A 26,129-nucleotide genomic window follows, 5' to 3' on the forward strand; every position below is an offset into this window, starting at 1 on the left:
CTCCTTTCCAAGCTCTGGCTGGACCCCACGGCCCTCGGAGCTGGGAGAGGATGCCGAGGCCCTGCGGTGGCCCTGAGGACTCTGCAGGGATGCGGTGGCCGGCGGGACAGCCCATGGCAGCGCGGCGGGGCCGCGGGGGCTCTGCCAGCAGCGTGCTGGGGCTGGGGCCGCTCGGCGCTGCGGCTGCCGGCGCTGTGGTGGTGGTACCTGTTCCTGAGCGCCGATGCCCAGGAGGTGGCCACGTTCACGGTGCAGTACCGGGTGCTGGAGGAGGTGCCCCCGGGAACTGTCATAGGGAGCCTGGCCGAGCATTTTGAGGGCGGCGAGAGCGGCGAGGTGGCCGAGACCTTCCAGCTGATGGAGACCCCCGGCAGGTTCCCGCTGCACGTGGGCAGTGGGGATGGGGTGCTCAGCACGGCCGGGCGGGTGGACAGGGAGCAGCTGTGCCGCCACAGTGATCCCTGCTGGGTGTCCTTCAACGTGCTGGCCGCCCAGAACCCGGCCCTGATCCACGTGGAGGTTCAGGTGATGGACGTCAACGACAACGCGCCGCGGTTCCCCACGCCCGAGCTGGAGCTGGAGATCTCAGAGAGCGCATCCCTGCGGACACGGATCCCTCTGGATCGAGCCCTGGATGCTGACGCTGGCCCCAACGCCCGCTGCTCCTACGCCCTCTCCCCCAGCGAGCACTTTGCTCTGGAGGTCGTCTCCAGCTCCGATGGGACGAGGCACGCGGAGCTCGTCGTGGTTAAGGAGGTGGACCGGGAGCTGCACTCCTCCTTTGACCTTGTGCTGACAGCCACTGATCACGGGGAGCCACCAAAATCAGGTACTGCTTTGATTAAAGTCATTGTCCTCGACTCCAATGACAACAGCCCCGTGTTTGCAGAGAGCTCCCTGACGGTGGAGGTTCGGGAGGACGCCCAGCCCGGGACCCTCCTTGTGATGGTCACGGCCACTGACCCCGACCAGGGTCCCAATGGGGAGATCGAGTACAGCCTGAGCAGGCACGCGCCCCCCGAGGTGCTGAGCACCTTCAGCATCGACGCCCGCACGGGCAGCATCCTCCTGAGGCTCCCTCTGGACTATGAGGAGACCCACACCTACGAGCTGGACGTGCAGGCACGGGACCTGGGCGCCAACCCCATCCCAGCGCACTGCAAGGTCCTGGTCAGGGTCCTGGACGTCAACGACAATGCTCCCGATGTCCACGTCACCTGGGCCGCGCGGGAGCCCGTGCTGTCCGAGGCCCTCCCCAAGGACAGCTTTGTGGCCCTGGTGACAGCCAGCGACCCCGACTCGGGAACCAACGGGCAAGTGCTCTGCTCCCTCAGCCAGGGGTACGAGCACTTCAGGCTGAAGAGGACCAACAGCCACAGCTTTGCGCTGCTGACCAACGCCTCGCTGGACCGCGAGCGGCGTGCTGAGTACAACCTGACGCTGGTGGTGCGGGACATGGGGGACCTGTCCTTGGCCGTGCTGAAACACCTCACCATCTGCATCAGCGATGTCAACGACAACGCTCCAGCCTTCGAGAAGGCCGTCTATGAGGCTGCTGTTGATGAGAACAGTGAAGCACCTGCCTTCCTGCTCACCGTCCGTGCCACCGACCCCGACCTGGGCTCCAACGGGAAAGTCACCTACAGGATCCTGGACCCCTCTGCTTTGGGGCTGGTCTCAGTTGATCCCATCACTGGAGACATTTTTGCCCTCCAAGCTTTTGATTATGAGCATGTGAGGAGCCTGGAGTTCCTGGTGACAGCAGAGGATGGAGGGCATCCCAAGCTGGCATCCAACATCTCCATCAGGCTGGCTGTGCTCGACCGGAACGACAACGCACCCATCATCACCACACCAGCACTGGTGGGAGGAGTGGCCACGCTCTCTGTCCTGGTCAATGTGGACACTGGGTGCTGCTGGGTGGTCCCCGGGAATGGGAGCACCCAGGGGGCTGTGGCAGTGACCAATGCCACACTCGTGTCGTGCCCTGCCAACCCCTTCCTCTTCACCATCGTGGCCAAGGATGTGGACTCCGGCATCAACGGGGCTCTCCGGTATGATCTGGTGGGTGGGGATGATGCCGGGCTCTTCATCCTGGACCCCCTCCTGGGGCAGGTGTCCCTCAATGCCAGCAATGCCAGCAGCCTGGCCGGCAGCCAGCGGGAGCTGCTGGTCCGGGTGAGTGACCAGGGGGACACCCCCCTGCACACCCTGGCTCGGCTCCGCTTGCTGTTCCGGCGGCACGGGGCCTTCTCCAAGATGTCAGCGCGGGATCCCGGCTGGCCCGGTCTCTCCGTGGTGCTGCTGATCTGCCTGGCCGCTCTCCTGGGCGGGTGCGTGCTGCTGCTGGCGCTGACCCTGTCCCTGCGCAAGAAGGACAAGAAGGACGGCATGGCCTACAACTGCCGGGAGGCAGAGGACGCCCGCAGGCAGCAGCAGCTCAAGAAGCCGCACAGGCAGATCCAGAAGGCCGACATCCACCTGGTGCCGCTGCTCCGGGGCCGCCCCCGGGAGCCCGAGCCCCCCCCGGCCTGCCAGGAGGAGCAGCCCGGCACAGCCACCCCTGCGGCCGGGGGGTCCCCACAGGCGCCCCTCCACCTCACCCCCACTCTCTACAGGACGCTGAGGAATCAGAGGACACAAAAAGGCTCAGAGGAGCAGCAGGGCGCCTTCGAGCTGCCCGTCCTGCAGCGCCGGCCCTGCCCGCCCCACAGAGCCAAACACGCGGTGAAGGAGGCTGTGGGCCCCGCGGAGGCACCGCTGCACGGCAAGAGCTTGGTGAAGCCACCCATGGGAGAGCCCCGAGTGCCAGCCGAGCAGCCCGTGGGTGCGGGGGCAGCCGGGCAGCCCCAGCCCCACCAGCAGATCCTCAGGAGCCTGGTCCGGCTGTCGCTGGTGGCCCTGGCGGAGCAGAGCCCGACCGGGGAATTCGCCATGGAGTCGCCCCCAGTGCAGGTAGGAGCGGCTCCGGGCGTTCCCAGAGTGTGCGCACCCCCAGTCCTTCCTTGCCTGGGCCGTGCCCACCCTGCGGTGGTGGGAATGTGCAGCCTGAGGGGCTTTGCTTCGCCTGGGTAGGATGAACAAACACCCCCACCCAGCAGGGTCACCCCAGCAGGGTCACCCCAGCAGGACAGGCAGGAGCGGGGCTGTCACAGGGGGAAGGGGACAATCCCAGGGACAGGGAACAGCAGGAGGGGTGCAGGGGAAGCTCAGGCCCAGGTGGGCTGCCCAGCGTTTGTTTTTCCCCCGGTGCGGGGATGCTGAGCCATCTGCAGGAGGAGGAAACGCTATAAAAAGGCCGGGGGGCTCGGAGGGACGTCCTGGCAGGAAGCAGCTTGAGTGGCCAGCCCGGGGCTCAACAGGCTTTTCCTGCCTTGCAGCAAATCTCCCAGCTGCTCTCCCTGCTGCACCAGGGCCAGTTCCAGCCCAAAACAAACTACAGGGGAAACAAGTACACGGCCAAGAACGGCAGCAGGTAAGGCTGGCTCCCAGCACTTCCCTTCCCCACGCCCCCTTCCCCTGCTCCAGCCCCACCAGGCCAAAACCTCCGAGGGCAGAGGCACACGAGGAAAAGCCTCATCTCCTGAGACTGGAGGTTCTCCCTTCAGGGGCACGTTGTGCTCCTCTGGTCCTGGCTCCCAGTGGTATCCAGCTGCTCTCTGCCTCCTTCCCGGGGTACCTTTGGCAAGTCCCTCCATACTTACCTGGCTCCTCCATGGCCATGAACCATCCCTTGCCAAGAACTCCGATGGTTCTGGGTGCTCAGGAGCACAGAGGGGCCCAGCTCTGGAGGCAGCAGCACAAGGATGAGTGTTCTCATGGCTCTGGACACTTTCTTAGTGCTGGCCAACATGAGTTTGGGACACCTGACCCTGTGCCAGGGGCCAGATGAGTGAGGAACTGCAACAGGGCTGGAGGCACTGAGATATCCCAGCTGTGTGCCAAAGATATCCCCAAGCTTCATTAAATGATGCTGTGTGCTCTGGGTACATACTCCTGAGGATGCTGAGTCTTCATCTCTGCCTTCATCCCCCTGTCCCCACCTGGCCAGGCCATGGGCAGACACAGCTTTCTCCACGTTTCTCACCTGCAGCTGCAGAGGATGGAGAGGGAGGGAGAGCAGCTCCAGGGTATCTGGGGTGCTCCTCACCTGGTCCTGCAGGGGGAAGCTCCTCTGAATTAATGGGGAGGAGCCAGCAGGCTCCTGTTTGCTCAGGATATGCTCCTAGACCCCTGGAAATGTTCCAGACCAGGTTGGATGGGGCTTGGATTACCTGGGATGCTATGAAGGATGTCCATGCCCATGACAGGGGTTGGAATGAGTTAGGCTTTCAGGTCCCTTCCAACCCTTCTGTGGTTCTCTGATCTTGCTGCAGAAGGATAAAAACCCTTTCAGGCAAGAAATGTGGAGCAACCTCCCAAAACTCATTAAATGATGGGCACTCAAAATGCCTTTAGTGCTGTGAGTGATGCATGGGGACGGTGGCCAGAGCCCCTCTCTGGGGCATTTTGGGGAGATAAGAGTCCCTTCCCAGGGCTCATTGGGGCTGAAGTGACCTGGGTGTTGTGACCCCTGGCAGGGCTGCGGGGCTGGACATGGGGCTGGACACGGGGCTGGACACGGACTGCCTGAGCACCAAGGACAGCGGGCACGGCGAGAGCGAGGCCGGGGACCGTGACTCCGACAGCGCCTTCGAGCTCTCCGTGCAGCAGCTCGTGGGAGAGGAGCTGGAGACCCTCCTGGAGCCACAGGCAGGTGAGGTGACCTCGCTGCTGGGACAGGGTGGGGCTGGGGGGCTCCAGCAGTGATTCCTCCTCAGGTAACCCACACTAACCCCATCCAGGAGGTCCTGCTGGCCTGCAGCAGCCAGGGCACATTGCACCTCCCAGAGTGGCTCTGGCAGGGACAGTTCCAATGTCTGGAACTTCCAGGCTCTTGGTAGCAGGCCAAGGGACTTGCTGAGCTTCATGCTGGGTTTTGCCATGTGTTTATGGCTGCTCTTCCCTCCCGTGGACGTGTATGCTGAGGTTTAGGGTTTAGTGATGTGTGAACTTGGCCTCTGTCATTGCTGAGGGGTGAGGTCCGGTTTCACATTGCAGCTGGTGAACTGCTTCCCATGCTGGCCTGAGCCCTCCCTTCGTGGTCTTCTGGTCCATGCAGAGTGAGAAAGGTGGACACTTGTCCTTGTCAAACCGCTCAAGATGTTATCTACCCTCAGAGCCCCACTGGGTCCTCCTTCCTCTTCATCTCCTGTGACCAACCTGCTGCTAATTTTATCTTTTTTGAGATGTATGATCAAAATTGTGCACAGTGTTTAGGATCCACCAGGGGTACAAGGAGGTTTTCTGGTGTGTTCCTCATTCCTGTCCTGCCCAAGCTCTGAGCCCTGTTTGTTGCGACTCCCAAATCCCTCCTCTGCATGGAGGGAAAGCCATCAACACATGACAGGTTGCTGTTCCCTGGGACAATTATCTGACAGTGACACAGAAATTCACCAGCTACGTTTTGCTCATGGCACTCAGCATTATCAGGTCCTTCAGCAACCCTCTGCTTTTGGGTTTTAGTGGAGTCAACACCAACATTGTCCCCTTGCCATGTCATTTATCACAGTGTTGAGCAGATACTCTGGGACTCTGCTAATGACCTCTCTTGGAGAGGAAGATTAATTATTCCTACCCTCATTTCCCAGCTTTTAACACATATTAGTCCCTACAGAACCTGGCTGTAAATTCAGGCATGGCTCAGGTCCCCTGCAAGCCTGGCTGGTGCTGTTCCATCAGCTCAGGTGACCTCTGCCTTCACAGAATTGAATTCTGGAATGGTTTGGATTGAAAGGGACCTTAAAGCCCATCCCATTCCCACCCCTGCCATGGCAGGGACACCTTCCGCTGTGCCAGACTGCTCTAAGCCCAATGTCCAGCCTGGTCTTGGACACTTCCAGGGATCCAGGGGCAGCCAGAGCTGCTCTGGGCACCCTGTGCCAGGGCCTGCCCATCCTCCCAGGGAACAATTCCTTCCCAATACCCCACCTATCTCTGCCTTCTGGCTCTGAGAAGCCATTCCCTTGTCCTGGTACTCCAGACCCTTGTCCAAAGTCATCCAGGACTCTCCATGCAGCCCTTCCAAATTTCCAGAACACAGTTCCCCATGTGACAATGTCAGGTGGTTCCTCTGGGAGCAGCAGCTCCATGGCTCTCTGTGCTGAGCCTTGCACAGAAGGACTTCTCTGAATCTGCCTGGGCTGGGTTCACCTTCACATGCTTAAAAACTCCTGTCACCATTTCCACCTCCCCTCCCTCTGATCCCGCATTTGAAGCAGTAGTTAATGAACAGCAGCTAATAAACCAGGCAATTTCATAACTGAGTTCCTCTGGCACTTCGGGGTGAATACCATCTGGGCCTGACATTTTCTACATGTTCCTTTTATTGATTTGTTCTAAAAATCTCCTCTCTTGGCATTTCAATTTGAAAGAGTTGGGCTGACTCATGTCCTGTAGCAGAAATTTCATTGTGGAGCCTCTGTGCTCCTCCACAAAAGAGAAACTCAATGAGCTTTGCTGCTCAGAGCTGGTGGTTTGAATACCAGAGCTGGGCATTTTTGGTACCCTTTTTTTGGGACAGAACCTGCTGCTTCTCCCACTTTGCCTCCCTGCTCTTTTATTCCAGTAAGAAGCAAACGAAGGAAAGGCTGAGACCTAAAAGTTTCCTTGGATTCTGAGGTCCTGCAGCCAAGAGCAGGGAGCAAAGAGGAGCCCAGCTCCATCCCAGGTGCACTGACACGCCCTGATCCCAGAAAAGGGACTGGTGGAGCTGCCCAGCAGCTCTGGATCCAGTCCTGCCCACACAAGGATAGAAAATCTGGGCTATGGTGAGGCTGATCCACATGAAGCACCATCTCCCGTGATCCTTGGATTTGACAGGAAAAAAATCCTTTTGGACAAAGTCCTGGAATTCCATGGGATCATTAGGGCTGGAAAAGCCCTTCCAGACCATTGTTCCCCAGCACTGCCACGTCCACCAGTGACGCGTGTCCCCAGTGCCACATCCCCATTCCTGGGATGATGATTCTACCACTTCCCTGGGCAGCCTGCTCCACGCCAGCAGGGAATGCTGAGGCTGTGTGGATTCCTGCTGGCCATGCCCAGAGGCTGATCTGTTCCAGACCTGCCAAACCTTCCCCAGGAGCCCAGACCTGCCTGCACAGGCGGCCAAGCGCAGCCGCCGGAGCTTCTGGGCTCCTTCCTCCTCTCCCAGACACAAACAGAGCCGTGGACTTGCATCCTGAGAGGGAGGAAGGAAGCTCTGCTGGTGCTCAGGAGCATCCTAACAGCTGGCGGAGGCTGGCTGGGCCTTTGTGCTGTTCCCAGCAGGGGGACTGCAAGCCCAGGCAGCTCTGGGATTGTTGATGTTGTGGGATGAACTCCCAGCACCGTCTGTTAGCTCTGATCCCCCAGCAGCCCAGCACAGCACTCCCAGCAGCAGATGAGAGATAGAACTTTATGGATGATAAAAACAACCCCTGCTCCCAAAACACCATTAAAACAAGGCAGTAAAGAGTTATTGGTCAAATTAAACATACCTAATTATGAGGTTTTCATGGCCACGGGACCATCAGCCCAGCTCTCCCTGCAGAGAGCAGACCAGTTGTGCCCTGCTCCACAGCTGAGGCAGCCAAATATTCAGGGAATGAGGTGGCTTCTTGCAGACTGGGGAGGAGAAAACTGCATGTTTTACAGCTAAACCTGCAGCACACTTGGGTGATATCTCCAGGAACAGTCACTGCAACTCAGATACTGAGATTGCAGCAAGAAACCCTGGATGTGAAGCAACACAAAAGAATTTTGGGTCTCTAGCTGAAACAAAAATCTAAGGGATGTATCTGCCCTTCTCTCCTTACCAGGCTGGAGTCCCAGCTCTTGCCCCCAGCCCATACCAGGACAGTTGTTTTCCAGAGAAGAAGGAGCAATTGCTTGGCTGGCTAAGGAAGGAGCCTTGTCTCAGTCCCTGACTGCAGATCCCAGGTCCCAGCTGTGGCAGGGTATTGACCACCCTCTGGAATCAGGACAAGAGCATTGGAATGGGGACCCTCCTTTCAGATGACACTTTTTAGTCAGAGCCACACAATTATTACTACTACAGTGACACCAGCCCTTGCCACTCTGGGACTGCTGGGTTTTGTTACCAGTCAGGTTTTGCTGCTCCCAACACCTTTCCTAAACTGGCTAGTTGCTCTGAACGCCCGTGAGGTTCTGGGATGTGCTTTGGGAAGGAACAATGAGGGGCTGGAATGCAGCCTCTGTGCACCACAGCACAGACTCTTGTTTACCAGTTACCTCAAGAAACAAGAATCCCTGTTCCCCTTCCTGTTGTCTGATGAGGAAGCTATTCCAGGCTCTCCCTGCTATGGGGTCCTTCCTTTATTTTCCAGGAGATGTTTATTCATGGACAGCTATAATCACTTCTTCTCTTGCCAACACTATTTTAAGCATAAAGATTTCCTCTGCTGGCACGTATGTCCTCAAAATGATGACAGGTTGCAGTCAAATCCCTGGAGAGCACTTGCTTCCTTAGGAGCAGCAACCCCCAGCTCTTGGGGTCTCCATTGTGTCAGCCTGGATCACTCCTGGTTTCATCTCCAGAGTTTTCCCTACTGGTGTCGTTTCAGCTCCCTCTCCCAGAGATGGATAATCAGATTTGTGTGTAATTCCCCTAATCAGACCCAGTAACAATCCACCCTGGCTGTGCCTCCCTGCCAGCAGGGAATACCCTGAGTCCTCTGTGTGACTCCAGTTGCCCATTGTGGGCCACAATCAAATTACTGGTGCACTAACGAGCCTGCCCCAGTCCCCAGCCCAGGCTCCCCCTGCTCCTCAGCTGTTTCCAATCGAGGAGCAACTACTTTAGTGCTCAATTGTTCGGTCCCAGTCTCTAACCATCCAGCTGTGCATTTTATAATCCAGAATTTCATTCTGGTATTATTGTTTTCACAGTAACCCATTTCTTTTTGGTCTCAATCTGCCTCCTTAGCAGCAAATTCCCACCCTGGAGTGACCCTGAAGGGAAGTCCACTATCTTTGTGTCCAACACTTCCTCCTGAAAAGCTTTTCATTGTCTGCTCCCCTTCAGCCAGTACTAAACCCTCCCTCTCTCAGGCTCTGCTAGCGATTTAGTGAAGTGCCAATTGAGACTGCAACAAATGAGAACGTACAGTGATTCTAATGGCTATTATATTTAAAACAAAACAAATCCCCCAATAGTTTCAAACCAGTTCTATTTTGTTTGCCTTTTTTAAGCTGCTGGTTTGCATGGTGTCACCAGTGATCTGTTTACAGTCATGCCTCTCAGCTGGTTTTAGATATTTTCATTTATCAATATTTTTATCAATTTATTTTCTCCCCTCTCTTCCCTGCTGTGCTGTCCCTCCCAGAGCTGGCCCTCAAGAGGCTGACAGCTGCAGACCCAGAGTGGGTGGCCCGGCTGTCCCTGCCCCTCACCAGCAGCTACAAGGACAACGTCTTCTGCCCCGAGTCGCCGTGCTCCCCTGAGGATGAGGAAGCTGCAAGGCAGGAGAAACCAAGGACCTTTGAGACCTTTGGCAAAGGTGCTGGTGCTGACCCCGGTGGGACGAGGCTGGCCAGCACCTTCCTGTCGGAGATGAGCACCCTGTTTGAGATGATCCTGTCCCAGAAGGTGCAGGAGCACAGCGAGGCGGGCGCGGGGCTGCTGCGGCAGCTGTCGGCCCGCGGGCACAGCCTTGGTCTGGGGGATGCTGCTCCAGGGCTGTAGCAGCTCTGTGGCTGTGGCAGGGAGAGAACAGTCAGAGATTTGGGGTGCCCAACCCTATCTCCAGCCCCGGCAGGGTCACTGTATGATCCATGACTAGACAGGTGTATTTCTTCCTTTGCCTTGCTCCATCAAATTTCTCCACAATCGATTTCACCTTTAGTTCCCCTCCACCTGCCTGTCCTTGCCTTCCTCCTCTCCCACCCTGCTCTCCCAGTGCTCTGCCAGCCTCCCACCCCACCCAGCAGCAGGAGGGCCCTTTCCTCCCAGGACAGGCCCAGGCAAGGGGGTTGTGAGAACAACCACAGCACAGTGAGATACATCCATGTGATCACAGACTGTGAAAATACCTGTCACAGACACTGCTGCAGCTGGGCTCCAGGGTTTCAGTTATTTAAATAAAACTGTTTTTTTCTAACACTACCCTCTCTGTCAGCAATGTAGCTGACATAATGTATGTGCAGAAAGCCTGAAGTGGCAGCTGGGGAAGGGGAGATGAGCCTGTTGTCTCCCATGGGTCTTTCCAGCTTCCGTGGTTCTGCCACTGGGAAGTTGGCATTTTGTAAAAGCCCCCAAAATCAGCACTGGAGTCTCCTATGGCTGCTCCAACTGCCCATCACTTCCTTTTCCATAATGACTGGATGTGGCACTCAGTGCTCTGGGCTGCATGACAAGGTGGGGATCAATCACAGGCTGGACTTGATGTTCTCAGAGGTATTTTCCAACCTTAATGATTCCATTCTATTCTGTTCTCTCCTTTGAGACCATTGGATTTTGGAGCACAGTCCTTACCCAAAAGCAGACACCAGATGGCTGGAGTCTGCCAAAGGTAACCTGGGAAAAAGGAAGTGTGAAAATGCTGTTTTGAAATATTCAGTCACAAGCTTCACCCTTTTTATGGGTTTTCACTTTGATCTGTCTGTCTGGGAGCTGTAAGACAGTTTTGGGATAACAGCATGGGTGGGAAAACCAAGATATTGGTGGCAAAGGAAGAAGCACAGAGGTGTCTGTGCCTCTGCACTCCTGGAGAAGGGAAGGGCAGTGCTGACCCATGGGCTCATGCAGCATTGTGGGGGTGGCAGGTAAGGGCTTCTGGGCTCTCCTGGACCATCTCAGGTATCCTACCCCTGTTCTTTTCCATGTACTTGGAGGTGACAGTTCCCAGCTTCAGGTGTGCACACACACAAGCCACAGCACCAGACAATCACACAGATCATTTAAAACAGAGTAAATGAGAAAGTTACCCCTTTCTGTTGCTCTTGGGGCTAGATGACAAGAGCAATAGAGTGAGATTTCTCCAGGTGGACTTTTTAATATCCAAAATGTTCTGTTTTATTTTGAGTCTCCAAAATGCTTGTGCACATGAACCCATGTCTGGCATTCATCCACGGATGGGTTTGGCTTAGCCTGCTCGTGCTGCTCCTCTGCTAACACAAATCTCTTGCTGGTTTGTTGTACAAACAAAACAGGTTCTTGCACCAAAACAAAGTCAGAGAGCCAGATTCTAACTGAGATGCAGCTGTGCAAACCATGAGGGAGGCATTTGTGACTGAGCCCTGTGGGAGTCCTCTGCACCTTGGGAGCAAAGGCAGAGGGACAAACAGCCAGCACAACCTCACATCTCCCTCTGCAAAGTTGCTTTGATGTTCCTGTCAGAGGAAAATCCTTACACAAAAATACCTTATAACAAGCAGGTTTAAAAGGAGACAAATTCCTCCCTCTTGGTTCAATTTCCTGATTCTGCAAACTGCTTTCAGCCCCCCCCAGCCCCTCTCCCATCCTGACCGATGCGTAAGCACACTCTGGATTATCACAGCATAGGAAATCCACCCCAGGAATTTCCTGCTCCTTGTATCCTGCTTGATAAAGGAAATGGTCTAAGAAAGCTGGGTCTGAGCAGAAGGAGAGAGCAGACCAGAAGAACAATCAGATGTGTTGAGGGCTGGCTGCGCCCCTCCCTTGCTGCATGGAGAAGTTCAGTATGGGGCCATTGCCTTTGTTTTGCAGAGCCTGATCTACACAGAGCAGCAGGGCCACAGGAAGCTGGGCAGCTTGCACAGATGCCCTTGAACCAGTTTAAACTGGTGTGAACAAATGCCTTTTTCCGGATTCAGCTGCCCCAGTGGAAGAAATTATCACACCAGCTGCCTGCTGCTGCTGCCTGCCAGTGGTGCCTTCCCGCTGGGAGCATCCCTTATCCACTCTGCTGAAAATGAGCTGGTGTGCTCAGCAAACAGGGACACGATGGATTTTGAAGCAAACCTTGCTCACTGTGTCTCAGAGAGGTGTGTCCGTGGGAGCAGCTCCCTGCCAGGGCTGCAGGAGGAGTGGGGACAGAAGGACACTGACATGGTGCAGGATGGCCGGGAACAGCTGTCACCTCACTGCCACAGGTGGATCTGTCACATCCCATAGAAAACTCTGCCCAGTGATGAGAATTCACTCTCTTCTTGCCCGGGTCTGAAAGCAGACTAAACTGCCATAATGGCAACACAGAGCCAGCCTATACTGTGCTGGTAGCAGGGGCACTGTGGGGACTTGCCTCGGAGAGAGAGAGGAAATTGCCTCAGAGGGGGAGGGCCAGGATGACCCCAGGGTTAGTTGCCAACGTCCCCATATGGTGGCTTGCAAACCTCCCTGGGGGACCATGAGCAAGACATGCAGGGCTAGGGCAATAAGAACCCCAGATCAAACCACTGTGGTGCAGAACCACAGATGGTCTGAGCTGGAAAAAAGCTCAAAGCTCATCTCATTCCACCCTCTACCATGGCAAGGACACCTTCCACTAGCCCAGATTGCTCCAAGCCCCATCCAGCCTGGGCTTGGACACTTCCAGGGATCCAGGGGCAGCCACAGCTTGGCTCTAATACAGAAATGCAGGTGCAGAAGCAACATCCCCGTGTGGAAGTTAGAGGAGTTGGTGGTGCAGGAGATATCACAAGGTTAATTCTCTAAGCCCAGGTATTTAAAAATGCCTCCCGTCCCATGAACAGAGAGCTTTCTCTTTCCTTTTACTGCCAGCCTGGTTCCAGCCCACACCAAGGGCTGCCTTGCCCTCTGCCTGCTGGTGTCACTTACTGCCTGCTCTACTGCCAGCAGTGCTGGGGCTCCCAGCCCTGCAGCTCCACTGGCACTGTCCTGGCTCTGAAGGCACAGCTCCATCCTGCACTGCTGAGCAGCATCATGTGCAGTGTGCCTGTGCTCCAGGAGTGGGGCAGGGTTAGGCTACACTGTCCTGGCTGGCTGCTGTGGAGACCTGCAGACACAGGTTCAATAGTCCAGAAATCGGGGCTGGAGGAGGAGGCTCTTAATCCTGAAGGGAATGGATGCTTTGTGTGCACATCTGAAAGTAAAGAAAAACAAAGTATTAATGACACTGGCAAAGGCTGGACTTGATCATACAACCATAGAATCACAGAATATCCTGAGTAGGAAGGGACCCCTAAGGATCATCAAGTCCAACTCCTGGCCCTGCACAGACACCCCAGCAATCCCACCCTGTGCCTGAGAGCATTGTCCAAATGCTTCTTGAACTCAGACAGGTCTGGTGTTTGGTGCTGTACCCACTGCCCTGGGGAGCTTGTTCCACTGCTCAACCACCCTCTGGGTGAAAAACCTTTTTTTCCTGGTATCCAGCCTGAACCTCCCCTGACACAGCTCCAGCCATTCCCTCAGGTCCTGTCCCTGGTCACAGGGAGCAGATACTGGAGCTAGCCCTGTGCTGCCCCTCAGGAGGATGTTGAAAACCACAATGAGCTCTGCCCTCAGTCTCCTCTTCTCCAGCTGAACAAACCAAGTGCCCTCAGCTGCTCCTCACAAGGCTTCCCCTCCAGACCCTTCCCCCTCCTTTGGACACTCTCTAATGGCTCAATGTCTTTTTGATACTGTGGTGCCCAAAACTGCCCGCAGGACTGGGGGCCTGGTGTCCCCCAGGACACAGTTGGTCTTTTCAACAGAAATGATTCTGTGACACATCATACTATGGGAACAGCTTCTCCAACTGGACTGGAAAGAACTGAGGAGGAAAAGTGGTGCCTTCCCTTCAGCACAAAGAACTCCTTTGTGCCGTGGCCCTGTGCGGGCCCTCCTCTGGCAATACAGGCCTCACTTTCATGGGGCCACCTGCCCATGCAGTCCCCCAGCCCCTGGTGCCCTGCTGGCCCTGGTACCTTGCAGCTCCTGCTCCCATGCCCGCAGTCTGTCCCGGGCCTGCCTGTTCCCCGCGGCTGCCGACTGCCGGTAGTGCCTCAGTGCTTCCGCCAGGTTCTGCTGTACTCCCAGGCCCTGCTCGTAGCAAACGCCCACCTGGAACCTGCTCTGGGCATCCTGGCACAGCAAACACACAGGAAAGGAAACAGAGTCTTTAGCACCTTCTTCAGAGTTTACTGCTCTGTCTTTGGTCACCTTGCTAAGTTTACTGCTCCATCCCTCAGGCTGTATCTTCAGTAGTTTAGTCCCCTGGAGAGAAGCATAATATCTGGCTCTGCTCCTTCCCATCCCTTTCCAATTAAATTCACTGATTTCCCTTCAACACCCAGGGCTGTGGCTGGGGAACAAAGGAGCAGCTGGCTCTGCAGAGCATCCCAGTTGTCTCAGAGGTCAGAGCTGAGGTATCTTGGGCAGCCCCGACTGCGCCACATCCTGATCCCACCCAAACTCCAAGCACACCCTGAGACTGCCTTAAGAGAGTTCAAGCCCAAGTCTTGTGAAAACATCACAAATGGCCCAGAGGTGCTTGCTGCCAAGGGTTGGGAAATTCCCCTCTAACACAAGAGTGCAGCACTCTTCTGCTCAGCCTCACCTCATTCTATTCCAGAAGAAATCTCAGGCAGGAGAAATGAAGTAAATTAAGCAAATATGCACTAGAGAAAAAGCACCTGAACCACTCAGATGTATGTAACTGCTGGGAATGAACTGGAAAGCAAAGGTTGGCACTGCAGTGAAGCCAAATTCAAACCCATGACATGTTTATGTGTCAGCTGTGCAGTTTATCCTTGAGATCCAATGGGAGCAAAGGATCTCAGAGAGCAGGAAAGCAGGATGACACTCCTGAAGACATTAAAAAGACTTGTGGTCACACAGACCTTTCCAGCAACAAAGCCATCAGCACAGCCTGAAGAGTGCGACTGCTAGAGACATAATCTAAACGAGGCTTTGCAAAAACAAAAAGGAAGGAAAAAAAACAACCCAAGTAAGTAGCAAGGTTTAATAAAGCCACTAGAAAAGAACATATTGCAAGTGTTGCTGTCTAGGATGTAGCTGGTAGAGGCAAGTGAAGAAGTTGGTGAGTGGGTGCTTTGCAAAATGTTGCAAGTCTCAGCTTATGACAGCAATAAACTCCTTTAGAGATGAGATAAACACATTGAAGGATTGGCACTTCAGCTGTGACAAGAGATAGGGTTCAATCAGGAGAGCTGCACCACCATCTCTCACAGGATGAACACCTCAGAGCCAAGACTGCAGCGAGGGGAGATCCCCAAATTAGCACGGCAGAAGTGACTGCGACACCCTTGGAAATCTGCAGGTCAGACTCAGTTCTCCAACAGAACTCTTTATTAGGGGCTTATATTCTGTGGCTGCATGTTGGAAATCAGGGAGGATAAAAAGTGGGAAACAAAGCAGAACACAGTTCTGGTGTTGGAAAAACACTTGTCAGAGTTCCCAGTTCAGCTCTAGCAGAGAGAACAACCAGAGAAACGCTGAATCCGTGACTTTTTGTGCTGTTTTCCTTTTTCTGGATTTGTGCTAAACTGTGCTGTCCTTGCTTCATCCATGCCCAGTGTTCTTTCAGCCAACTAAACATAAATTCCAACTGCAGGGTAACGGGAAGTGAACCTGTCTATGGAGCCCTTCTCCCAAGAAAATGGGGACATCCCAGGGAGCCTGGGATGTCTGCCCTCAAGGCTGGAGGCTCTGAAGCATCCACAGCATCCTCTGAGCAGCAGAGATGAGGAAGGATGCTGGGGGTCTGAGAACTCTGACCAAAACATGCCGGGGTGCACCTGAGGATCTCCAGTTACCTGACATATTTTGTGTTTTTAAGGCATTACCAGTAAATGCCAATCATCTATGTAATGGGATAGCTCAATGTGATACTGTTCAGCATAAACTTCTGACTCCAGGTTGGAAAAAAAGAGCCAAGGATGAAGCTTGGGAGAGATCTTAAGCAGATTTAGAACTAAATACTGTGTACTGTGATGTCTGAGCTGCTGTGGCATGTCAGGCCTTGTCCCACCAGACTGAGAGTGTCTCCATGCTGGAAAGAGGGTGAAAACCCAAGTAGCAAAGTTTACAATTATATAAAAATGACCATTCAAAATGGTCAAACTTACTATAATGAATTAATTAAAGAAGATCTCACACACCTAAGGAGTGGGCAACACAATCACAGAGGAAACAGAATTGCCAAATGCAAAGCAGTGCTGATAGCAAGAAATTTGGGTATCACACTGTGATAGTTCCCTGAGACCATCTCATCACTGCTCAGTGCCAGGCAAAGGGCAAGCAGGGCTAGGAATTATTGGAAGGGAATGCAGAACAAAGCGGAGGAGCTCATTATGTGAGATCCATGGCATACCTCCATCCTGCGTCCACTTTTAGTCCAAGCATCTTAAAATGGTCAAAGGAGAATTAGAAAAATAGACAGAAGACTGACAAGCAAAGTAGAACAGCTTAACTACACGGAGACACAAACTAAACCAATACTCTGCAGCCTGCAAAAGAAATGACTCAGAGAGGACACACTAAAGGGCACCACAACCACAACTATTAGCCAGCAGAACAGGCAATAGCTATTCATTATTTTCCATTGCACAAAAGCTGTGAGAACTGGAGTTAAAATGAACAAGCTCTTCAGGGACAAAAAAAAAAAAGCAAAAAAAAAAAAAAAAAAGCCCTGGCCATTACAATGTAGCTGAAAACAAGGGGACAATGGCAAGCAACAGAACTGTGGGATGCAGAAACCTGGCTGGGGAAACTTCTGCTCCTCTAAATGCTGGAGGGGGTTCAGGAGGGTGCTGTGCCCACACTGTGGCACTGCCCTTCAAGAAAGAGAAGCCTGGGCCACCTGGGGAAAGTGCATGCAAGAAGATTCTTGGGGATCTAACGTGACCTGTGAAGAGAAACAGCAACAATGGTGGAAGGCTGAATAGAGATTCAAGTGTTTAAATATCTTAAAGGTGCCTGAATTTAAAAGTAAATCCAGAAACAGTCTTTCCATCCTCTCTATAAAAGGACAGAAACAATGGGCCAATTTTGAAGAACAGATTTGAGATAAACACAATGAAGTTCTCCAAGTGATGCAGTAGTGAAAGATTTTGACTGAAGAGGGTGTAGATGCTCCACAATGGGAAAGCTGTACTGTGCTGGAAGCTGGATACAGGCACTGGTGCTGTAGGAACTTCTCCTGCTGTCTCTGTAGGGTCTGTGCCCAGGGCCTATCTCCCCTCCAAGAGGCACCAAGGCTCCACCCTGTCCCTTCACACTGGGCAGCAAAATCCTGACACTCGCTCCCGTTTCCAAGAAACCCTATCCTCCACCAGCAGATACAAAGCTGAGGACGATCCCTGGCAGAAGGATTATTTACCCCACTGTTTGCTGCCTGCAGCAGGTACTTCAGACCTCTCTTCTCCTGAGGCTGCAGCCCCCTCATGTAGAACACTCCAAGATAAGCCTGTGCCTGCAACAAAACCACATGGTCCAGATCAGCCAGGATTTTAATTATTTGGGATTTTTACTGATTTTCAAGCTGCTCAGATGCTGGGGTTACTGTGGCAGGGGCTCTTAGGAGAGGCAGGGCTGCCCTAAGAAGAATCAGCATGATTTTGTAAACACAAAGAATTCACATTTGAGACCCAGAGTATCATTTCAAACTCCCTCTGGGAATCAGAGCCAGGGAATGGCTCCCACTCGTGTCCTGTCCCCAAGATCCAGCAGATGCACCCCCTGGCCAGTGAGCTCCAGGAGGCACAGGCACTGCCAGCCTGGCATTCCCATCTCTCCCAGGCGAGATGGCACATGCCTAAATGCATCTCCTGGACTGGGAAAGGAAGGCAGGAGACAGATCTGCACAGATGAGTCATCTCAGAAAGTCACAGATACAAAATGAGGATCTGCTCTTGCTTCAAGCACTGGAAGTTCCTCCAGTACAATGACCTGTACTGTTGGAATTGAGAGGAGATGAAAACTGAGCTGTGTTTTCAAGCACAGGTCAGCTCTCCCAGCCAAAGGTTTAATGTAAGAGCCCCACTGACAAGAGCCAAGCAATGTGTGGCACAGTGGCTCCGTCTGCAGGCAGGGCTATCTCCCAGACACTGTCAGGAATATAAACAGAGAATCAGAGAATGGTTTGGGTCAGAAGCGACCTTAAAGATCCTCTAGTTCCAACCTCTGTGCTATGAGCAGGGATAAGTACATTGGAAGGCTTTCTCTTCCAGTGCTGTCTAGGATGCGACTCCAACCCTTCAGTCAGGGCTCTCTGCTGGCTCTCTGACCTATGGACACCAACCTCTGTGATGCCAGCCCCTGCTGCTTGCTCCAGGAGTGCCACAGCCTTGTGGTGCCTGTCCCGGAGGCTGCCAGGGCCGTGCTGGAGCAGGTACCTGGCGTAGCGGTACTGGGCCATGGGGTGACGGCTGCTGGCTGCCTGGCAGTAATAAAAACCTGCCTGAGAGAGAGAGAGAAACCCAGCTGGTGCATGCCATTAACATGACATAGCTCCCTTCAAGCTTCACCTCTCTGGTTAGGCCCATCACAAGCTGCATCCCACCCCAGAGCCCTCCCACAGCAGAACATCAGCTGGGTCAGGTGAGACACTGGACTGTGAGTACCCCAGAGCCCTGGAACCACCCTGCCCGAGCTGAAGGGGGTGGCACTGGGCCAACCATGACTCAAGCCAAGCTGCCTTTGCAGCTCTTCCCAGCTCCAGCAGCTGCTGGCCAGCTTGCACTAGATGGCAGGCTGGAGTTACGGAAGCCAAACTGGAGATCTGAGAAGCCCTGGGATGTGCAGTGGTGTCTTAAATACAGTGACATGACAGGTTTCTCCTTGGAACCCCGCTGGGTGCTGGTAGCACAGCCTGTGCACCTGGAGAACCCTCAGAAGCTGTGGGAAAGGGATCTCAAAACACCCCTCTGAGGGGATTGGTGACACTGAAAGCAGCTCTGCAAAGCTGCAATTTTTATTATTTCCAGCATTTTCTACTGAGTCTTCTGAGCCTGGGCTCTCCCAGGCTCCCCAGGGAACGGGCACGGCCCCGAGGCTGCCGGAGCTCCAGGAGCCCTTGGACACCACTCCCAGGGATGCACAGGGGGAATGGGGGATTGTTGGGGGGTCTGTGCAGGGCCAGGAGCTGTGGCAGTGATCCCTGGGGGTTCCCTCCAGCTCAGGACATTCCATGACTTTCCCAGCCACATAAAAGGACCAGAGCTCCAAGCACCCAGCACAGATCCCTCTCCTGATGTGTGCTGCCCACACCCACCCCCAGGCAGGCCCTGGATACCTTCTCCAAGTCCTTTTCCGTGCCCCTGCCGTGCTCGTAGCACAGCCCCACGTTGAACTGGGCTTTGCTGTAGCCCCGATCTGCCGCCAGCTTGAAGCAGGTGAAGGCCACCCGGCAGTGCCCCGCCCTCATGCTCTCGATCCCTGAGGAAAACACAGCCTAAAACCATGGAAAACAGGGAAAAACACACAGCCACAACCCAGCCTCCAATGCAGCAACCTCCCCCACAGCCACTGGGCCTTCCTTGGCTCACGCCAAGTGCTCTGGGCCACTTCCAGCTGGCTCACCAACCCTCCCTCCACAGTTTCCGTAAGAAAAATGGCAACACTGCATTTTAGGGATTTTTCTGGGCTCACGGCAGAGAGGGATCACAGGCTAACACAACGTATGGCTCACACAGAAACAACTTGCTTTTCAGTGCTGCAACTAGTGGTGTATATAGGGCAGGGACTTTTCTTAGCTCATTGCATCTTCCTTCTGCTTTTCTTAAGAGTTGCAATCCTGCAATTGCTTTTTCAGCTCACCAGGAAAGCTGTGAGCTCAGACAATAAAAGAAGGATACAAGGATATGACATCTTGTGTTGCAAAAAAGACAGAGATGGCTTAATTTCCAGTTACGGATGTCAGGACAAGAGTGCAGGCTTCAAGCAAGTCTGGACTGAAATATGCTGAGATAAATCAGGTGGCACGATGGGACAAAGGGCAATAAATCTCTCCAAGCACAGTTAAAATTGCTGAAAGGAGGCTTCAGCTTGGGTATTTGCCATCCCTGCCTTCTCACAAGACCTGCAACCATTTGGAGGTCCTCCAAAATGAGAAACCTGTGGTTTAAGGGCAAAACAAAACCAACTCCACATTACCAAGGATATTCAATGCAATGGAAATATCAATTCGGAAAATCTGCTGCAATTGGAAAGCGGCTTCCTCCAAATGCCCTCGCTGAGCTGGGTCACCCTGAGGAGTCAGAGAGAAAAGCTATTAAACACAGCTAAATCATATCAACCCTAGAGGAGATTCTGGCTTGGAAACCAAGCAGTGAGACCTGTTTGTATGGTAGTTCAGTCATCAGAAGGGTGAGGTCATGTGTACACACAAAACCCTCCCTGTCCTACACAGCCACCTCGTTGGGGAAGCTGTATGGACACTGCACCCCTGTCCTCTGCCCAGGGAGCTTGGTGCAGCCTTTCAGGCACCAGCAGACCTTTCACAATTCAGCAAATATCTGATTCTACTCAGAGCAGTCTGCACTTGATCCTACTCAGAGCAGTCTGCAGCTCCTCCCGAGGGGCAGCGCAGGGACAGCTCTGAGCTCTGCTCCCTGGGACAGGGACAGCACCCAGGGAACGGTTGGAGCTGGGCCAGGGCAGGGCCAGGCTGGATTTTTGGAGAAGGTTCTCCCCTCAGAGGGTGCTGGCACTGCCCAGGCTCCCCAGGGAATGGGCACAGCCCCGAGGCTGCCAGAGCGAGCTCCAGGAGCCTTTGGACAGCGCTGCCAGGGAGGCACAGGGGGATTGTTGGGGGGTCTGGGCAGGGCTGGGACTGATGATCCTCATGGATCCCTTCCAAATCAGGATATTTCATGATTCTAAGATAGCTCCTCACTCCAAAAATAACCTTACCCCTTGTTCTCTCTCCCACATCGTGCTCAGAGCAGAGTCCCTGCCAAAACACCCTCACACCTTTGCTTTACCCAGTTCCAGCTGAGCTGCCCCTCAGCTGGACCGAGCACTGCCCAGTGGTGCTGAAACCCTGCAGGGCACAGCCAAATCCTTTCCTCCTGGCAATGAACAGCCTGGGATGATCCCGGAGGCTCAGCCCAGCCCAGCTCCACACCCCGAGTGTGGAGCAGAGCTCAGTGCACACAGGGAATCAGGAAAATGCCCCTTGGCACCCACAGCTCCACTGCTGAGCTCGGGCTACTCCCAAGAGGCCAAGACAGGTCCAAGGCCCCTCCCTGACCCAGCTGCAGGCTTTTCCTCCAGCCCTGCACAAGGGGCACCTCCCAGGATGGAGAGATCCATTCTCACCCCCTCAGCAGATTTCTCCTTGATGCCTTTTGCAGGAACTCACTCTGCTCAAAACTGAATTTACCTCACTCTGCTCACAATGTCCTTGAGCGATTGCTCAGCCGAGTGATTATCTTAAAAAGGGAATTATTTGCATCTAAGATGTGAATTGCAAAAAATTGGCAGGTTTAATCACAACAAGAACAATAATATAATTTATGGCCTTGTGACTCTCGAGCTGATGCACTCTCTTCAAGCCCCAAGTGCTTCCCTCTTTACCAGACAAGAGCCAGCCCTGATTTGCAGCGTTTGGAGTGACACCACCTTCCTCAGTCATGGGTTGTCTGGTAAACACCAAAATAGCAACAGCATGTAATCACCTAGTGAAAGATTGCATCAAAATGCATATACACAGCAACACACTGGTGCTGCTGAATTTATTTTTTTGTTCGGTTGCTTGGTTTGGTGTTTCTCACCATTTTCTTTCAGTGCTTCCTTGCCAGCAGCCCTGTTACACAGATAGATCAAAGGATGGGGATGGCAGTTTGTAAATCCTGGAATTTTCTGGCTATAGCAGAGGTCAGTATATCCCATCTCCCTTTTTTTTCCAGTCTTGTGTGTGTGTTGCTCAGGCTGTGCTCGGGGTAGCTCTGGGATGTGTTCCTGCAGGGAAGGTGCAGACAGAGGAGGTGGAAAACGAAACCTTACCTTTGCACTGTGGAGAACTGGCCCCACCCTGGTGCTCACAGGGATCTGGAACTCCCCTGCATTAAAAAAAATCCAACAAAAAAGCAAAGTTTAGCAGTGCTGCATCTTTGCCTCTTCTTAGCCTCTCTATTCCATAGCTCTTTTCTAAAGATCTGATCTCCCATTCAGTCAGGGACATCAGGAACAGAAGGAATCCAAACCAATCTGACCTTTGGAACAAAAGCAAGCTCTGGAATCCAGCCCTGCGGCTGCAGCTCCTCCAGAAATGCCCTGGTTTTGATGTGAAGACAGCAAAAGTAGAGAATCTTCTGCTTCTCCTAAATGTTCCAGTAACTTGTAATCACTGCTTTAAACCCCTGTGCTTCATTTCAAATTAAAGTGCTTCTACTCTGGGTTTCTGCTCCCAGGCACTGGCTCTTCTAGGTTTTTTCTTCTTTACTAAAAAGCCAATTCCTCCTTTTGAAAGTCCTGACACGACTAATCAGCCCCTTTTGATTCCTGTCTGTGATTCTAAAAAGACTGCACCATTCACATCTTTCAACTGCAGCACTTTTCTACCAGCCTTGGTTAATTTTATGACTTTTTGCTACTATTCCTGAATTTCCAACAGGGTTACTGAGGTGCAGCTCCTGTCAGCAGTGTCACAGGAGGGGTGACATTGCCTCCTCATGCCCAGTTTGCCTGGATCAGAACTGTTGCAGCTCCCAGCTCGCCCAGGGCATGACACCTAACCCTCAGGTGAAGCCCCTCAGGGGGCTGCCTCCCCATCTCCTTCTCCTGGTAATTCCACTGCAGGGTACAGCCCTGCTTCTGCCAGGGGATGATCAGCCCTCTCAGGCACACTGGGACAGCCACGTGCTCAGCACTTTGTCCCCAGTTTCAATCAGAATTATCTGACAGAGCATCTCCACCCTGAGCTAAGCCACCTTGCTCAGAGCAGGACTGTGCTGGCAGTGGTTACAGTGGCATTCACTCCTGCCCCTGTAAGAGGACAATGACCTCCACAAAGAGGAGACAGCCTGAGGCCAAGGATTTTAACCTGGGTCACCACAAGCAGCTGGATCCCACTGGACATTGAACTCCAGGTGCTGGAGCCTCCACCACTCTGAGCCAGAGCTGGGCCCTCCCTGTGACTCCCTCTCAAGCTGTGTGAGAGCCAACACAAGCGAAACAAAATGTCCTTTTAGGGCCTGATTCCTGGGCTGCTGGCACCGTTTGGCTCCAGGAGCAGCAGCAATGAGGTGTGCAGCAGGCAGGAGCGCTCCTTGCAGTGCCTGTACTGTACAGCACACAGGGAGTCCTGGCCAGTGTGCCAGCTGCAGCCTCATTATTCCCAGACAAACAATTCCCCCCTGGCTGTATTCAAATGTGTGTTATCTGAACAGGCCCCACTCACCCAACAAGCAACATCACTGTGGCAAACATGACTTCTGTGCAGCATTCCACCTAAAGTAGTATAATCTGTGAATTTATTAGTTGTGCTTTCTGTTTCTTTACAGAGCAGGCATCAAATTATCTGATATTTCTCACTGTAAGGCTCTATCGTGTATCTCCCTTGTGATGTAATTTGGGTTTTTGCCACACAAACAACTGCAAATCCCATGGAAAAAAAATGGTCTCTATTAAGAATTCTCCCGCTACTTGTTTAAACAGCATTAGTACATCCACACTTTAAAGAAACTGTACATTTTGCATGGGTGTCTACTCCTAAATCAGAGACTCCTTGTTTACTGTGAAAATGTTGTAATTTGGACAAACCACTGAACCATGAAAAATAAACAGCCATGAATTCTGAATTCTGTCAGCCTGCAGAAGCACCTTGCGCCCCTCGACCATGGGAAACCGCTCCTCACTCAAATCTCCACTGATCAGGGTTACCAATCCCAGAGAACACCTGGAAAAAAGCACAGGGACCAACATATCCTGACACCCAGCCCCAGTCCTCAAGGATCAGAGAGTCCCAGAATGGTTTGGGCTGGAAGGGAACTTCAAGCTCACCCAGTGCCACCCCTGCCATGGGCAGGGAACCCTTCCACCATCCCAGGCTGCTCCAAACCCTGTCTAACCTGGCTTTGGACACTTCCAGGGATCCAGAGTCAGCCACAGCTGCTCTGGGAGACCTGAATTCCCTTAGAATCCCCTTTGAGGCTGGGCAAGCTAAATTATTCTTCAGGTTATGTTTAAAAGATGGGAATATCACAGCTGGAATTTTCTGTGCAACTTTATTTCTACTTCTTCAAAGCCATGCTATGATGCAACATGACTGCACATTCTTTTTTCCATGCAGTCTTGCAGCTTTCAGTGTTTTGGATGCCCAACGCTCACATCTTCAGCAGTTAATAAATATTTTTGTCTCTCTCCACTGTTCATCCTGGACTAATCAAGTGTTGCTCACAGCTAGCTCCAAATGAGGAATTAATAATCTTCTCCTAGACAGCCTAGATTGCTCATCCCAAAACATCCACGAGAACGAAGTCACAACAAGAGCTGGCCAAAATCCAGAATTTCTGCCTCATGGAAAATTTCACTGTTTCCAATTGGTTTCATTGTGCTTTGAAATGAAAACACACTTTTGCAATGTCTGTAATCTCGGAATTGAAATAACGAATTTTACAGTTCTGCCAGGGGTAAAATACAACTCCCCAGGGCATCATTCAGCTGCTGTAACACTGAGACTGGCTATAATCACCTGCTTGCTCACTCTGTGCCTTTAACTTCCAGCAAAAAGCCTCTGAGTGAGGCAGAAATTGCATGGAAAAAAATAAGATGTGAACACAGAGCTGAGGACTTGCTGGTGGCAATATCCAGAATGCTACTTAAAGCAAGTTTTAAGTCAATTTCCTGAACTTTTCTTTTTAAACAAAGGAATAGGTTTTGATCCTACTGTGCTCCAATAAAATTGGAATGGCTCTTGTAGAAAGCTGAGATGTTGGGATCCATCCCACAGATCTTTGCCACAACAACAGCAGATTGTCACGGCACAGGGACACCAGCACCAGCAAGTGTGGAAATGAACTGAAACACCCAGAGAAAGGGGAAGGACATGGAATTCTCTCCAAAGATCCCTTGCCATTGCTGGCAGCAGCAAACTGGAGCAGGGAAGGTACATTCTGCTGCACTCTGAGCTCTGTTCTCTCATGGCAAGGCTTTGCTACCAGATTCCCCTGCATCATCTGCCAGGCGTCTGTCCTTCCCTTCCTTCTGCTCTCCCCAGCTTCCTGCTGCATCCTCATTTTGCCAGCCTCACCCTCTTTCAATAGCTAAACACCAGGGGAAAAAAAAGCCTGTACCTCAGGCAGGTTTTTCTGTAGAAAGCAAAATGTAGTGAAAGAAAACGATCATCAAGCTTCACTTTCCATGGAAAGATTCCCAGGACTTCTCACATGACAAAACCCTGCATTTTTTCACCCCTCTTCAATGCAGATTACCAAATCTCTTCCCCCTGACTTTTCTCCATAAATTCCCACAAAATGGAGGCACAACAAAATGTGGAATGTAACCCGAGGACTTATGTACGGAGCAAAATCAAATTATTTCTGACATATATTATCTCTGACAAGTGACAGTTGGAGATGCTTGCGCAGAAAGGGCGAGGAGCAGGGATTATACAGTCACGCTCTCCCTGGCAGAACTTTCCAGCAATCAGCTGTTCTGTGATCTGAGCAGGAGGCTTGGCTGGACCAATTAAGTCTCATTTCAATGTGTAATTTTACCTAATCACTTCTTGGAACCCACTTATACTTCTGGCCTGTAGCAGCAAGTTCCACAATTTACCTGGGCACTGGCCAAACACAAAATGCCTTTTGCTTTTTTCCAAACCGGCCACCTGACCCTTCTGTGCTGCCTTTTTATATCAGCATTATGAAAAAGACTGTCCCTATTCTCTTTCTCTCAACACTTTCAGTTTCACAGAGCACCAGCACATTCTTTGCCACTTCATTTTTTTTAAGATGAAGAGTCAGTCTCTGTTTGGATTTAATTGTCTCCCTGTCATCTTTTCTCTGCAGTTTTGTCCCTGTTTTTCAGGCACTGTCTTTTCCTTAAGTGCTCAAGACGTGGCTGCATCCCAGACTCACATGAACCCACAGCACTGCCTTGTCCTCAGCTCCTTCCTTCACCATAATTAACATTT

The 26,129-nt window shown here is 52.7% G+C and overlaps 2 protein-coding genes and 1 long non-coding RNA gene across 3 annotated transcripts in view; 2 read left to right on the forward strand and 1 right to left on the reverse strand.

Annotated features, from left to right (window-relative positions):
* Positions 1-12,105, forward strand: PCDH12 (protocadherin 12; the record flags this gene model as incomplete). The annotated part of the gene is made up of 4 exons (XM_068205413.1): positions 1-2,955; positions 3,381-3,475; positions 4,581-4,756; positions 9,429-12,105. Coding segments are annotated over 4 exons (3,585 nt in total), but the record flags the coding sequence as incomplete, so codon positions are not given.
* Positions 11,072-26,129, reverse strand: part of DELE1 (DAP3 binding cell death enhancer 1) — an 18,298-nt gene continuing 3,240 nt past the window's right edge. The window contains exons 5-11 of the mRNA XM_068205521.1: positions 21,998-22,053; positions 20,144-20,237; positions 19,284-19,426; positions 18,291-18,449; positions 17,370-17,462; positions 13,954-14,110; positions 11,072-13,127 (exon numbers count right to left, since the gene is read on the reverse strand). Coding sequence (XP_068061622.1) covers positions 12,871-13,127; positions 13,954-14,110; positions 17,370-17,462; positions 18,291-18,449; positions 19,284-19,426; positions 20,144-20,237; positions 21,998-22,053 — 959 coding nt within the window. The 3' untranslated portion in view covers positions 11,072-12,870. The remainder of the gene's footprint in view (positions 13,128-13,953; positions 14,111-17,369; positions 17,463-18,290; positions 18,450-19,283; positions 19,427-20,143; positions 20,238-21,997; positions 22,054-26,129) is intronic.
* LOC137482889 (uncharacterized) lies at positions 21,096-22,389 on the forward strand. Its single transcript, XR_011004260.1, has 2 exons — positions 21,096-21,868; positions 22,170-22,389. It is a non-coding gene; the product is annotated as an uncharacterized lncRNA (long non-coding RNA).

This window comes from Anomalospiza imberbis, chromosome 15 (assembly GCF_031753505.1).
Source record: "Anomalospiza imberbis isolate Cuckoo-Finch-1a 21T00152 chromosome 15, ASM3175350v1, whole genome shotgun sequence".
NCBI classification, from domain to species: domain Eukaryota; kingdom Metazoa; phylum Chordata; class Aves; order Passeriformes; family Viduidae; genus Anomalospiza; species Anomalospiza imberbis.